The 15166-nt window shown below is 40.0% G+C and overlaps 1 protein-coding gene across 2 annotated transcripts in view; it reads right to left on the minus strand.

Moving 5' to 3' along the window:
- stac (SH3 and cysteine rich domain) overlaps positions 1-14015 on the minus strand; it is a 124902-nt gene extending 110887 nt beyond the window's left edge. Inside the window, exon 1 of one of the 2 annotated variants that reach the window (XM_072571078.1) lies at positions 13816-14015. In XM_072571078.1, coding sequence (XP_072427179.1) covers positions 13816-13950 — 135 coding nt within the window. In that variant the 5' untranslated portion in view covers positions 13951-14015. Of the gene's footprint in view, positions 1-12097; positions 12209-13815 lie in introns of those variants that run through there. The other variant, XM_072571079.1, reaches the window with a different exon arrangement.
- Positions 14016-15166: the final 1151 nt, after the last annotated feature.

Consider the following 15166-nt stretch of genomic DNA (forward strand, 5'->3'; position numbering starts at 1 on the left):
TCCACAAAACAAGATTATGGGCTCAAAGTCCCACTTTAGGACATGAGCACAAAAAAACCAAGGCAGACATTCCAGTATATGTACTGGTTGAGGTGCCTCTTCCCAATTTGGCCTCTCAGGTATAAAGAATTGTTCAGTGAAATATCTCTCAATCAACATTACCTGGTCAATTTCACATTGTTGTTCTTGACAACTGGCCTTTCAGTGCACAATTTGGCTGCCATGTTTCTTACCTGACAACAGTGATTACACATCATAATACATGATTATCCACAAAGTGCTTTGAGATACCTGGAGGTCAGGAAAGGTGCTTTAAAATGCTAGATATTTTATCCCTTTAAAGTGGAGCAGTATGTTTAAATTCACAACTGTCAGTTTACCTCTAATCACACTAAGACTTGTAGCAAGACCATCAAGTTCACACCTCTGTTCAATGAGCCTCAGGTTTACATTATGCACCATCAGAGAGACAAACTCAGATGTTGAGAGGGTGAGGCCAAAAGATTCTCCACTGATTGAGAGGAGGTGGTTATACAAGTGCTGAGTAGAGTCCCAGCCTCTGACTTAACCTTGAGTGGTTTTCAAAACACTCCTTATATGCATTTGACTTTCCAACAGTAGGCATCGTTAACAACAGGATCTCACTGAAAGTCACTGGAAACTATGCCTGTTGTGTTCCAAACAATCAATGATCAGTTTTCTTCTGGCTATGAGTCATACAGCACAGGAGAATGTCATCTAGAACATTGTGTCTGTCAGTTCTCTGAAACAACTTTGCGATAACTCAACCTCTTGCTCCACCTCTATCACCCTGAATTCTTCTCCCCTTCAAGTAATTTATCTAATGCATCTTTGGAAGTCATTGTTGAATATTTACATTACCCTTTCAGATGGGGGCATAGAACATACAAACAAGGAGCAGGGGTAGGTTATTTGGCCCCTCAAAACTGCAACAGCATTTAATAAGATCATGAGTGATTTGATAGTAATCGCAAATCCACATTCACATTTACCCCTGATCATGTTTCAATCCCTTGCTTACTAAAAATCGATTCACCGCTGCCTTAAATGTATTCAAGGACGATGTCTCCACCATCTTTTCAGGAGTCTCTTCATCAACTCCTGAAGAGATTTGATGAGATGAAATCTGTGAGAAGAGATTTCATCTCATCACTCCACATCAAACCTGTTAAGATCTCTCAGGATGTTACTATTTCTTTTCATCTCCTAAACTTCAGTAGATAAAAACCTAGCCTTTCCAAGTTTTTCTCTTAAGACATTCTGGGTAACAGTCTGGGAAACTTTCTGTGAACTGTTTCAAACTCATTTATAATTTTCCTCAAATTAGGTGACTGATACTGAACAAAATACTCCAGCAATGTCACCTGTGAACTTGAGGAACTGAAGTGTAAATTCCTCACTGTTGTATTCAGTTCCCCTTGTGACAAATGAAAAGATTTATTCATAACTACTTGCTGCACCTGCTTACTAGCCTTTTCAAATTGACACAAGGACACTGTCTGCATTTTAGAGCTTTGCAATCTCTCACTATTTAATTAAAATACCTTGGTTATTCTTGCTGCCAAAGCAGACAATTTTCTGTTTGCCAGATCTTTGCTCATTCAGTTAACCTGTCTGTATCTTTTTGTAGCCTTGGATCATAATTCATGTAAATAAAAAAAATTATTTTCATCCAAACTTTTGCAACTACCTGAAATCTGTTAAATAGTGTTGCTTCTTCCACTATTAACAGTTTTTCCTGATTCACTCTGTTAAATATCTCTACTTATCTTTTCTTCTGTTGGAAAAGCCATAGCTTTTTTTGTCTTTCCATATAACTATAGTGCTAAATGAATTATCGGTGTTAAATCTCTATTGTATCTTCTCCAAAACCTTGACTTCCTTCCTAAAGTCAAATGTCCAGATACTCCAGTTCAGGCCTAACCAGTGATTTCTAAAAAATTAATTGTAGTATCCTGACTTTTGTAATCTATTCCTCTAATAAAAGAGCCCAAATCCAATACAGCCTCCTTAATTTGTTTTGCCATCTTCAAAGGTGTGTATAAGTACCCCTCCACCCCCCCCCCCCCCAGGTTTCTTTGTTCCTGAACCCCTTTTAAAGTTGCACTATTTAGTTCATATTATCTCTCCGAAATTAGAATACTTACAGTGCAGAAAAAGGCCAATTGGCCCATCAAGTCTGCACCAACCCTCCAAACAGAATCTCACCCAATTCCCATAACCCTGCATTTCATATGGCTAACCCACCTAGCCTGCACACTATGGGACAGTTTAATATGGCCAGTCCACCTAGCCGGCACATCTTTGTACTGTGGAATGAAACCAGAACAACCAGCAGAAATCCACGCAGATGTGGGGAGAATGTGCAAACTCCACACAGACGGTCAATCAAGGCTGGTATCAAACCTGGTTCTCTGGTGCTGTGAGGCGGCAGTGCTAAGCAGTGAACCACTACGCTGCCTGGGAAGTAGAAAACAGTATGTAGTGAACAGGATCATACAGACTTTAGAAGGACATTGACAAACTGAAGAAGAGGGCAAAGACACAGGAGTAGAAGAAGGCTATTCAATCCATCGAGTTTACTCTATTATTCAATGAGATTATACCTGAGTTGATTATCCTGAATGTCACTTGCCTGAATTTTCCCATAACCTTTGACTCTCTTACTGATTAAAAATTTGTCCATAGTATCCTTGAATATACTTAATGACCTGGCCTTGACAGCCAGCTGTTTTAAAGAATTCTATAGATTCACTGTGCACTGAGAGAAGAAATTGCTTGTCAACTATATCTTAAATGTGTGATACCTTATCCTGAGATCATGTCCTCTGGTCAACAAGGGAACAAAGGGAAAACAACCTTTGAGTATCTACCCTATCAAGTCTCCTACAAATCTTGCATCTTTCAATAACATCGACCATCAATCTTCTAAATTTCAATGAGCACAAGTCCAATCTACTTACTCTCTCTTCATAAGGCAGTCCCTCCATTCCTGGTGTCAGCATTGTGAACCTTTCCTGGCCTCCAATTCCAATGTATCTTTCCTTCGATAAAGGTCCCAAAACTGTTTAAAGTATTCTAATAGTGGTCTAATTTGAGCCTTGAATAGTGTATTAGCAAAATCTCCATACTTTCATACATCATTCCCATTGAAATAAAGGCCAGCATTCCATTTGTTTACCCCATTAGCTGCTGAACTTGGATGCTAGCTTTTTGTGATTCCCACCAAAAACCATCACTTCACACCTCTGTTAAATGGTATTTGCCATGTGTCTATGCATTTCAGTAATCTCACAATGTCCTGTTGAGGAGTGACCTTAATCTCCTCATTGTTAGCTGTCCTTCCAAATTTCATATTATCTGCAAACTTTGCTATAACATCCTGGATACTGTGGTCCAGATTACGAATGCATAACAAATAAATCACCAATCCAGATATCAACTTCTTAGAAACAACAGTGCATACTCTACTCCAGGCTGAAAAATAACCATTCATTCTTGACTACTCTTTGCTTTATGTCCGGCAAACAATTTTGTATCCATTTTACCACTGTCTGTAATAACTCCATGGGCTTTCTTTCACTAGCATGTGACACTTCATCAAAAAGCTTCTTAAAAGAAATGGACTGCACCACCTTCTTTCATCCTCATCTTTACTTTTAAGAACTAGATAATTTAGCAAACAGAATTAGTCTTTTAACAAATTTGTGCTAACTCTTTTAAATGCCATCTTTCTTCATTGCATGTTATGTTTGCTAAAGATTCCCACAACACCAACGTTCAACTAATTGGCCTACAGCTTCTGAGTTTATCCCCTCGCTGGTTTAAACGGGGTTTAATATTTGCAGCCATTCACTCCTGCCACACCAGCCAAAGAGGATCAGAAGATTGTAAACAGAACATCTATCAATTTTTGAATTAACTTTGCTCAACAATTAAGGATGTATCCCATTTTGTACGTTTGAGGAATAATAACTTGAAGTACTTTTGCTATTTTATTCTACTGAATATTGCTACTGCCTCCTTTTCTAATTTCTGCAGTAGTAGCATCATTTCTCATGAAAACTGATAATTCAACCATGCTGTTTCTTTTGCATATCACTTGGAGTTGCCTGAATACAGGTAACATGCATTAATTTGAAATATAACTGTTACCCTTATGGTTATGGAAGCATAATTTTTGTTTGGAGGTACATGATGTTTTAAGTGATTTTTTTGTTAAAGTAAAAGTTTACAAGTGTATAGAAATTAAGCTTCAGTGTTCTATCCTTTACCATCTGGCTATGTGTTCTAATATACTCTGTCTCCACAAAAAAAACCTACTTAATGCTCAGCCCTACATTTCTTCTAATTATCTTTTGCACACACATAAATTTCATATGTGTTATAAAAGATGGTGTTAATAAATTGCAAATGGGGAGTATAAAGACGATTTCTTAATATAAACAAAACAAAATATATAGTTAGGTTCCCTACAGTATGGAAACAGGCCCTTCAGCCCAACAAGTCCACACCGACCCTCCAAAGTGCAACCCACCCACACTCATTCCCCTACTTTCACCCCAACTAATGCACCTAACACTACAGGCAATTTAGCATGGCCAGTTCATCTAACCTGCACATTGTTGGACTGTGGGAGGAAACTGGAGCACCTGGAGAAAACCCACACAGACGTGGGGAGAACGTGCAAACTCCACACAGATAGTTGCCCGAGGCAGGAATTGAACCTGGGTGCCTGGCGCTGTGAGGCTACAATGATAACCACTGAGCCATTGTGCTGCCCCAATGGGATTTACAAAGGATAAACAGGATTAGGTGATATGGGAAATGAAATAAAGGCACAAAAAATGCAGGAGAAACTCAGCAGTTACTTCCCATAAATGCTGCCAGGCCTGCTGAGTGTCTCCAGCAATTTCTGTGTTTGTTGCAGAGCTTCAACATCTGCAGTTCTTTATTGCATTTTAGTAAGGCATATAATGGTGGACAAAGAAATGGCTAGCATTTAAGGATTAATTAATTATTTACAAAAAATACCTTTATGTTTAGGCCCAAACCACTCACAGAAAAGCAGGGTCAACAAGGATTTACAGGATGAGCTAAAGATTGTGTTAGATCGAAGGAGGAGGTTGAATGTTACTAAAAGAGAAACAAACCTGAGATATAGGAGGATGTTAAAATTTAGGAAAGAAGTACCAAGAAGTACCAATATATTGAGATGGCCAATAAAAAGACTAGCAGAGGATGTTAAAAACAGAACTGTAAATGTAGTGAAAGAAACCATGAATCCAACTGAGATCAAACCTGGTGAAGTTACAATGAAGATTAAGAAATGGGCAGAGATAAGAAATAAATACTTGTATCTTTCCTCACTTGTAGAATACAAAAAAATGTTCTGAAAATATTGAGGAATCGGGATCTAGCAACAATGAGAAGCTTAAAGAGGCCAGTTTAACTACTGTGACACGACTGGATGACTTGATGGGATTAAACTTGATAAATCCTCAGGACCTGACAGACTTGCATTCATAGAGTCATAGAGATGTACAGCGTGGAAACAGACCCTTCGGTCCAATCTGACCAGGCCGACCAGATATCGCAACCCAATCTAGGCCCACCTGCCAGCACCTGGTCCATATCCCTCCAAACCTTCCTATTCATATACCCATCCAAATGCCTCTTAAATGTTGCAACTGTACCAGCCTCCACCACTTTCTCTGGCAGCTCATTCCATACACATACCACCCTTTGTGTGAAAAAGTTTCTCGTAGGTCTCTTTTATATCTTTCCCCTCTCACCCTAAACCTATGCCCTCTAGTTCCTCACTCCCTGACCCCAGGGAAAAGACTTTCCCTATTTACCCTATCCATGCCCCTCATAATTTTGTATAAGGTCACCCCTCAGCCTCTGACGCTCCAGGGGAAACAGCACCATCCTGTTCAGCCTCTCCTTATAGCTCAAATCCTCCAACCCTGGCAACATCCTTGTAAAGCTTTTCTGAACCCTTTCAAGTTTCACAACGTCTTTTTTACCATCAAGTCTGCTTCCCCCATGCAATAAAATCATGTTTGATCTGAGTGTAACCTTAACTTCACTTTCCCGTAATCTTCAAGTCCCTTCTCAAATCAAATATCTGCCTATGTACCATTGATTACATTCAATGGCCATGGCTCCACTACTAGCTTGGAAACAGAATTCCAAACATTATCTGAGTGAAGAAATTCCTTGTCTCCATCTTTAATGGGAAATCCCATTTTGAACCTGTGCTTCCCAGTTCTAAACAACCCCACAAGGAGAAACATTTTCCCAGCATCCACTATCAAATTCCATCAAAATTTTATGTTTCAATAAGTTTAAACCTCACTCTCTCAAATTCCAATGACGACAAGCTGAACTTTCTCAATGTTTCTTCAAAAGGTAAATGCCTCAATCCAAGAACCTTCTCTGAACTGCTTCCAATGCGAATATATTCCTCCTTAGGATTACCAAACCTGTACTGTATATGGTACTCTAGGTGTCCTTTTACTAATGTCCCACATAAATTGCAGCCAAATTTCCTTACTCTAATACACGATTCCCTTTGCAATAAACACCAACGTTTCACTCACCTTCCAAAATACCTGCTGTACCTGAGTACTAATTGTGATTCATGTATGAGGACAACCAGATTCCTCGGTATGGTGGAATTTTTTGGTCTCTCTCCTTAAGATAATGTTCTTCTTTTCTATTCTTCCTGCTGAAGTGGACAACCTCATATCTGCCCATAATCATACTCCTTCTGCCAATTCTTTCCCACCCACTTAATTTACCAGTACACCTTTGCAAACTCTTCGTACCCTCTGCATGGTTTTCTTTGCCATACTTGGCAGCAACAGTAAATTTGGCTTCACAGGATTTAAATTGCTGTACTGTTCTATGCAATAGAGTTAGTCCCTTAGCCAATCATTAATCTAGATCATATATCATTGAGGCCTCAGCGTTGTTTCTGGCACCAAATCCAATCTACCATTCTGAAAATACCCCCATTTATCTCATCTTTCCTGTTCATTCAGCAGTTCTCCAACAGTATATACACATCAGCACCATAACCTTGTATTTGTGTTAGACTTTAATGTAACACCTTATCAAATGCCTTCAGAAATCTAAACGCTTTGTTCCCCTCACTCACCCAATTTGTTACATCCTCCAAGAACTCTAGTAAATTCATCAAAAATAAGTTCCCTTTCAAAAAATAATGCTATATCTGTCTGGTTTTATTTTAACTATTGGTAATCAGAAGTAGGAAAAATGAACTTAGTATCTGGTAATGGGGCACATAGGAAATCATAAAATTTCTAAACAAAGTCAATGTCACTAAATATTTATGAAAGGCAAATATGTTTGCCAAAACTATTAAGATATTCTTGAGGATGTAAATAATAAGACAGATATGGGGAAAATAAGCATGTAGTGTATTTTGATAACCAAAAATATTCAAGAAGAAATTATCTACACAATGTTAGGACTTATGAGTTTTGGAGCAATGTAATAAAATGGATTGACAATTACTGCCTATGAAACAAAGACAGGAACAAATAGTACATTTTCAGATTAGAAGATTGTACCTCGTAACTATGCACTACAAAAATTATTGTTTGAGCTTTAGCTATTTACAAACACTACTAATGACTTGGATCAGGAGACTAAGTGTAACATATTTTAGTTGGTGATGATATAAAGTCAAGTACAAAGGGGATGTAAAGATGCTGCAGAGGATATAACAGGTTGAATGAGTGGGCAAGGAAATAGTTTCTGAAATACAATGTGGTGAACTGTGAAGTTGTCCACTATGGCAGACAAAAAATAGAGCTTAATATTGTTTTAAATGGCAGACGAGGAAATATGTGCATTTAGAAGACCCTAGATGTCCAGATATGTTAATTATAAAAAGTTAACAATCAGATCAGCAAGCAGTTAGGAAAGAAGGTTGTAGTTCAAAATTTGTTACAAGAGGATTAAAGTATAAGAGTAAAGTTTCCATAAACACATTCGATATGTGAAACTTGAATGGGTTCCGAAAAGATTTACAAGGATGTTGCCAGGACTGGAGGCTTTGAGCCAAAGGGAGAAGCTGAATAGGCTGGGGCTGTTTTCCTTGGAGTGTCAGAGGCTGAGGGGGTGACGTTATGGAGGTTTATAAAATCATGAGGATAAATAGACAAGGTCTCTTCCTTGGGGTGGGGAAGTCCAGAACTAGAGAGCATAGGTTTAGGGTGAGAGGGAAAAGATATAAAATAGACCTAAGGGGCAACATTTCACACAGAGGGTGGTATGTGTATGGAATGAGCTGCCAGAGGAGGTGGTGTAGGCCAGTACGATTGCAATATTTAATAGGCATCTGGATGGGTATATGAATAGGAAGGGTTTGGAGGGATATGGGCTGAGTACTGTAGATGGGGCTAGATTGGGTTGGGATATCTGGTTGGCATGGACGAGTAATGACTCTATGACATTAAGCACAGAGTGGCCTTGTCTGGAACAGTGGAGTAAGCTTTCATCTCCTTAGCTGAGGAGATATATTCTTCCTCTTGAGGGAATGCAAAAAGGCTCACTAACCGGTTCCTGGAATGAGGGAGCTATACTTCTGAGAGGAGATTGAGTAGAAAAGGCTTTTGTTCCCTGGAGTATACAAAAAGACAAGGTGATGTAATCACAACGTATAAAATTCTCAAGAGGTTCTCCAGGCTAGACGGTGAGAAAATGCTTTCCGTGTCTTGGGAATCCAGAATTCAAGATCTGTCTCAGAAAACAGGATCAGAGAGTGTGAAGAGGAATTACTTCACTTAAAAGATTTTGAATACTCTACCCCAGAGATCTGCAGATGACCACTCATTGAATATATTCAGTTAGATGGATCTTTGGGTGCTTGCAGAATTAAAAGATTTGGGGAACAGTATAGGGAGGTAGAGTTGAGATAGAAGATCAGTTTGATTTTGTTTTCTGGGGAACCAGACTCAAAAGGGCCAAATTTTATATTTTGGCTTCTACATTCTTTCTTTTTTATGAAAAGATGTTTTTGGTTATACAGCTTTTCATCATGATGAATAAAAGGTAATTTTCAACTGCAGTACAGATCCTTCTGCTATAATGCACGTTTCATTAAATAGGAATTCGCTGCAATATGACTGACAAATTGGGGACACTGTATCTAAAGCATGAACTTTTAAAACATATGTTGGTTGTAATGCAATTACCTTGTCAACACTTTAAATGCTGTTTCTAAAGCGTGACGTTTTTATAATGCGGGGTTACACAAGAACGCAACCATCACATAATAGAAAAATTGCTTGTACCCTGGATGTTAAACTGGTAGAGCTCAAGCCTAGTCCAGTGAAGAACGGCCCTTATCCCTATCACACTGAGAAATATGAAATGAAAATCGAGACATATGAAATGAAAATCGAGACATGTTCAACAATAGGCAGATGATTCAATCTACAAGGTTATCACCTGAGCAGTTTATACTGAAAGTTACTCTCATATTTCCTCACAATTCAGTTCTTGCTCCATTCTTCTATATTGATAGATGGAGCTTTTCTTTTTTACAGCTGCAGACTGATCTCCTGTGTATTTTCAATTTTCCCCTGTTTCAGTCAAGAAAACTGCATACTGTTGTGTACACTACTTAGCATATGCCAAATGTACTATACGGGGAATAAAATAAAATAGATGTTTTGCATACTTTGAAATGTAGCGTAAGGTTTTTCTGACACGCAAACTATTCCACAGTTACCTTTATGTTGCTTTCATGAGATAGATGATTAAAATATAATAGTTGTGTAGCATATTATTTGGAAAATGACTTTGAAATCTTAGTTGTAAACATCATCTATTTGCAGTAGACTCAAATGACCAAATGGACTAGCTGCTCCAACTTACAATGGAAAACATTGCCGCAATAAGGTAATCAATAGGAGGGATTTGATTGTGCACTTGAGCAATACCTCATAGTCAGACACTGATATATATCCTGTCAAACAGAGCCATTAGGCAAAGTGAGTGTTTTGAAAACAAGGACAGACATCTCTACCAGCTTATTTCAAAACACAAGAATAAATAAATGCAGATTTAATTGTGAAAATCAAATCCAACAAGATAAAGCTGTTTTGTTTTCTCTTCAGGCCTGACATTCAACTCTTCGACCATGAGTGGGCAATAATTCTGAACCATAAAAAAAAGTTTGTCACAGATTAATATATAAAATATTCATTTTAAAGATGGTATCTTCCTAGGTATTAATTGAGTCCATTTTATAGCGCAACTTAACAGTTTGTAAACTACTTCTAAAAGTATTTTTACAAACTTTCTAAATAATGATTTATAAATAAGCCAAAGAACTGTGGATGCTGGAAGTCTCAAACAAAAGCAGAAATTGCTGGAGAAACTCAGCAGGTCTGGCAACATCTGTAGACAGAAAACAGAGTTAATGTTTTGAGTCCAATAACTGACTGAGAAAGGGTCATTCAACCTAAAATGTTAATTCTGATTTCTCTCCACAAAAGTTGCCAGACCTGCAGAGTTTCTCCAAAATTTCTGCTTTTTTGTTAATGATTTACAAGTGATCAGCCGAATTTCTTTTTTGGAACGGAGTCTCAAACAAATGTTGTGTTTGCTGTGCCATTTTAAGATCTGCCAAAGCACATACTCTTCCTAATTTAGCCTGTTATGTCTCAATCTAGTTATTAAACCAAGACACAAATATGTATATTTGCATTTATATCATACATTTAATTCAATGTAGCATCTATAGGCATTTCATAGGAGCATTATCAAGCATACTTTAATATTGAGGCAGATAAGAATTTTAGGGTAATTAACCAAAATTTCCTGAAAAAGATTGAGAGTCCATACAGTGGAAAATTGGTGGAGTCAGGGAGTTTAGGGAAGGAATTGCAAAACTTTGTGCATTAACAGATTAAATCAGATCCATTAATTAAGGAAACAACTGAAATTGGGGATGGTTCAACAGAATTTGAGGAGTCCAAATATCTTGGAGGGTTGTGGAGGCTGGAGCCGATGGTAGGTAGAGAGAAGACCATGGGATCAATGCTAGTTAGTGACTATAGGGTAATAGACGAATAGGACTTGGTGGGAATAAGAGTGTAGGCAGCAAGGTTTTGAATGCAGTGCAAGAGGGCAATGGTTTTGTCAAGTCTAGAGGTAACCTGCTGATAAGAGTTCAGCTGTAAGTGACCTAAGGCAGAGATATTTTTGGAGGCAAAATAGATTTCAGTTAAGCAGTGTATATATATATATATATATATATATATACATATATAATATCTCATGGTTAAGTATAACTTCAATATTGCAAATGAAGTAGTTCAGCTTTCAACTCTTGCCAAAAAGCGATAGTTAATGGCTAGGGAATGGAATTTACAGTAGGCACTGAAGGCATGGTTTTGATTTTACCAATTTATAATTGGAGGTACTTTCTGCTCATGCAATATTGGATAAAAAAAAACAAGTTTTAAGTTTCGGAAGTTGAGAAAAATAGTGATTATGTAGAGTTGAATGTTATCAGTACACATGTGAAAAATAACATTGTTTTCTTGAATATTGTTGCTAAGGAGCAGAAATAGGAGAATGCAAAGTTAGATCTTTGGGGCATGTCACAATAAATAGTGCAGAATCTGAAAGGGACGATAATGTAGGCTTCAATTCAATGGCTACAATTAAATAACTAAGAATGGAATGAGACTAGTACCAGCCCACTCAACTGTGAGAGGCGTTGGAAAGGATGCTGTAGACAGGTTGAGGAGAAATACTTTAACACTATTACGATCACAAAGGACATAATCTGTGATTTTGAAAAGGGATGCTTCGGAACAGTGGCAGGGCTTGAAATCTGATTGGTAGGATTCAAATATGGAGATGTGGGGAAGATGGACATGAATTTGGGAAGTGACAACACATCAAAGGTCCACGGAGACGAAAGGCAGTTTGAAAATGCAGCAGCACTTGGAAGAACAATAGGTTCAAGGTTTTTTTTGAGCAGAAACACATGATGGCAGATTTGTTAAAGAGCAAGACTGTGTACCTGGTCAGTGAGAACTGTTTCATCAACCAACATGGGAACCACGGAGAGAGGTTGCTCAGCAGTTTAGCAGCAGTTGGCTCAAGGCAGAAGATATGGGTCCCATGGAAAGATTTAGCTGAGAGTATGAAGGGAAGAAAGTATGACAGTAAATTGAGAATAATGTATGATCAGGATAGGTTAATGGAAGTTTGGACTGGCTGAAGCCACTGATTGCACAGTCCCTGTTTTGGTGACAAAGAAATAAAGAGCCTAATGCATTTCTGGTTGTGGGGGGAGGACAATAGAGGAAATGAACAGTTTTAAGAAGTCTATCTGTAGCACAGAAAAGAGATTTAGGGTTATCTGACTATACCAGGATAATCTGGAAAAGCAGTTTTGGCAGATGACAACAGGACTCATGATTGATTAGTAACAATAGAATTTTAAACAGCTCAAAATAAATTCTATTTTTTTTGGAGAGCAGGCAATCTGCTTCCCCGTTATAATGTTGACATGGATTTTAACAGAACGTGGGATCAGATATATAGTGAACTCCAGAATGTTTAAATTCATGTCATCTGTGGAAGTTTTGCTTTAGGTACAAAATAGCTTTGAATCATATTATTTTGGAAATAACTGTGATGAACCTCCAATTGGAAGGAGTTCTAAACCAAAGTAATGAACTAGCGAGTGTCCATTTTTAATATTTCTTCAAATTCAACTCTTCTTATTTCTAGGAAACTTTACATTTCATTAGATACAGCCAGTTAGTTCCATTTGGGTTTGTGGGGAAAAGCACCATATTAATAATCTGAAACCAAAAGAGAGAATGCTGGAAAATCTCAGCAGGTCTGGCAGCATCTGTAAGGATAGAAAAGAGCTGACGTTTCGAGTCTAACTGACCCTTTGTCAAAGCTCATATAATAATAATCTGTCTTTAGAAGAAGTCAGCCAAAACAGTTGGGGCGGCAGTTTGTGTGTGTGTGTATGGCGGGGGGAAAGAAGTGGAGATTTCTAACATAGCTCTATAATTTCTCAGCAATGGGGGATGATTTCTACACAGCCTTTTGCTACTGGGGCGAGAAGAAACTCTGTAGCAAGTCGCTGGGTGAGTCTCTCTCTTTATTGCCCTGGGTGAGCCAGTTTCAGATTAGGGACCATTGCTGGAGCTGGGGATGGGGTACTGTTCTCTCTCTCTCTCGCCCCTCATTGGGGCTGGTGGTGGTGGGGAGGAGGGAGAGGAGAAGCCAATCTCTCCCTATTGCCCTCTCACTGCTGCTGGAGAGGGGCAACACCCTCACTGGGTGCTATCTCCCCACAACCTTCCTCTCCCTAGAAAGTCTAGTTGCCCCACAGAGCCTTACTGAAGAGGTTGGAACATGGATTTCTCTCCATACAGACCCTGATGTGGCAGGTTGGGTGTACAGTATAAGTCAGAAGGGCATGGGGGTGAATGGTGGTGAGTGAGCTCCCCCTCTCTCTCTCTCCATCGCACCTTACTGGGAATAAAAAGTGATTCTCTCCCCCAACGTTCTCCTTTCTGTAGTTCTCTCTCTCTCTTGCCCATCCCTTTGGTGTCGGGGCTTGAGTGAAAGGAGAGAGCACCCTGCAGCAGCAGCACAAGACCCCGCTGCACTCCGACCCCCCCTGGGGGAGATACCAGCACCCAAGGCCGCTCGGCCCGCTACCCAAGGCCAGCTTCTCCATCCCCCTCCCCCCCCCCCCCCCCAATCCTTTACCTTGGACTCCCTCTGGCTCAGGGTTGAAACCGGGGAGACGGGTGTCTCTCCGCCGAGCCGCTCGTTTTCTTTCTCTGTGTCCCCAGCGCCGGGGCTGCTGCCGGTCTCCTCCGCTGGTATTTCCCGGTTTGGCATCTTGCACTCTCCCTCCCCGCTCAGGGCATTCCCGGGAGCGAGCGAGCGAGCGAAGATCGGGGAGGCACCCCGGGACGGGGTAGGCGCCTGCAGAATGAATGAATGACTCGACTGGCGGCGGCTGGCTGGCTGCTTCCTTCCTCCCGCACCGATGGCCACAACTCCCAACTCTGTGTGGAGTTTATTCCTCTCTCTGTCTCTCCAGTGGCTTTTACCCTCCGGGCTCCTCACGTACTTCCGGCTGCGTGATGGATAAGAACAGCCGAGGGAGAGGCTTCAATCCCGGGAGCGGAGTCCGGGGAGAGGAGCCCCTGGCCGGGGGAGCAGCAGCCTCACCCCTCGCTGCTGCTGCTGCTGCTGCTGCTGAGGCAACTTCCCAGCGCCCTCGCTGCTGTCCAGCCCAGCACCTGTAGCTGCCCTGACTTCTTGTTGATCAAAAGTCTCCCTCAGAATCCCGGCTTGTGTTGTTGCTGTTGTTTGCAGTCGGCAGCCTCCTACATGCCAGCACCGTGCAAGTGTTGCTCAGCACACACTCCCGCCCGCTCTCACAACTGGTTTAACTTTTATGATTTGCCAATGCGCAAAACAAAAATGACAAGGATGTTCCCTAGATGGCTATGTTCCCTGCCCTCCACTGGGGTAAGTGATCCTTCAACCCAACTGCCGCTCCAGACTAAAAAGGGGGCATTTAAACAGCAGGTTTGGAAGTTTAGAAAAAATGTTCCACACTTTCTGCCTGTCAGCAGCTTTGCAACAAATTGACGCTTGGCTGTTCCTTAATATACCCACTTCTTTCATTCCTGCCGTCTGCAACAAGACCCAAGCTTAATCCGTCTCTTCTATCCTTGATTATGCTTATTTCTGTTTGAGTTTTGCTCTGACTGTTTTAGTCTGTCAAAGAATGATTTTAAAAAAAAATTGGATTCGGCGTTTACTGAAAGGTCGGATCATTTGCAGATCTGGCTCAAGTGGTAAACAAGTCAGAATTGTATCTGATCGCACTCTGGCAAGATTATAAATGGCCACGTTACTGTAATTACACATTTAATATCACTCACAATTGTTCCCTGATGAAGTATAGACCAGAAATTTACAAAGTAAAACAGAAGCGACAGGAATTAATCCTTTGCAAATTGTGGAACAATTTGAACCACTTCATATTCAAGCTAAACTGAGCAACATTCACGCGTTAAGGTTCCCCGTTGAGCTTAATGGC

Source organism: Chiloscyllium punctatum, chromosome 5 (assembly GCF_047496795.1).
Source record: "Chiloscyllium punctatum isolate Juve2018m chromosome 5, sChiPun1.3, whole genome shotgun sequence".
Taxonomy (NCBI): domain Eukaryota; kingdom Metazoa; phylum Chordata; class Chondrichthyes; order Orectolobiformes; family Hemiscylliidae; genus Chiloscyllium; species Chiloscyllium punctatum.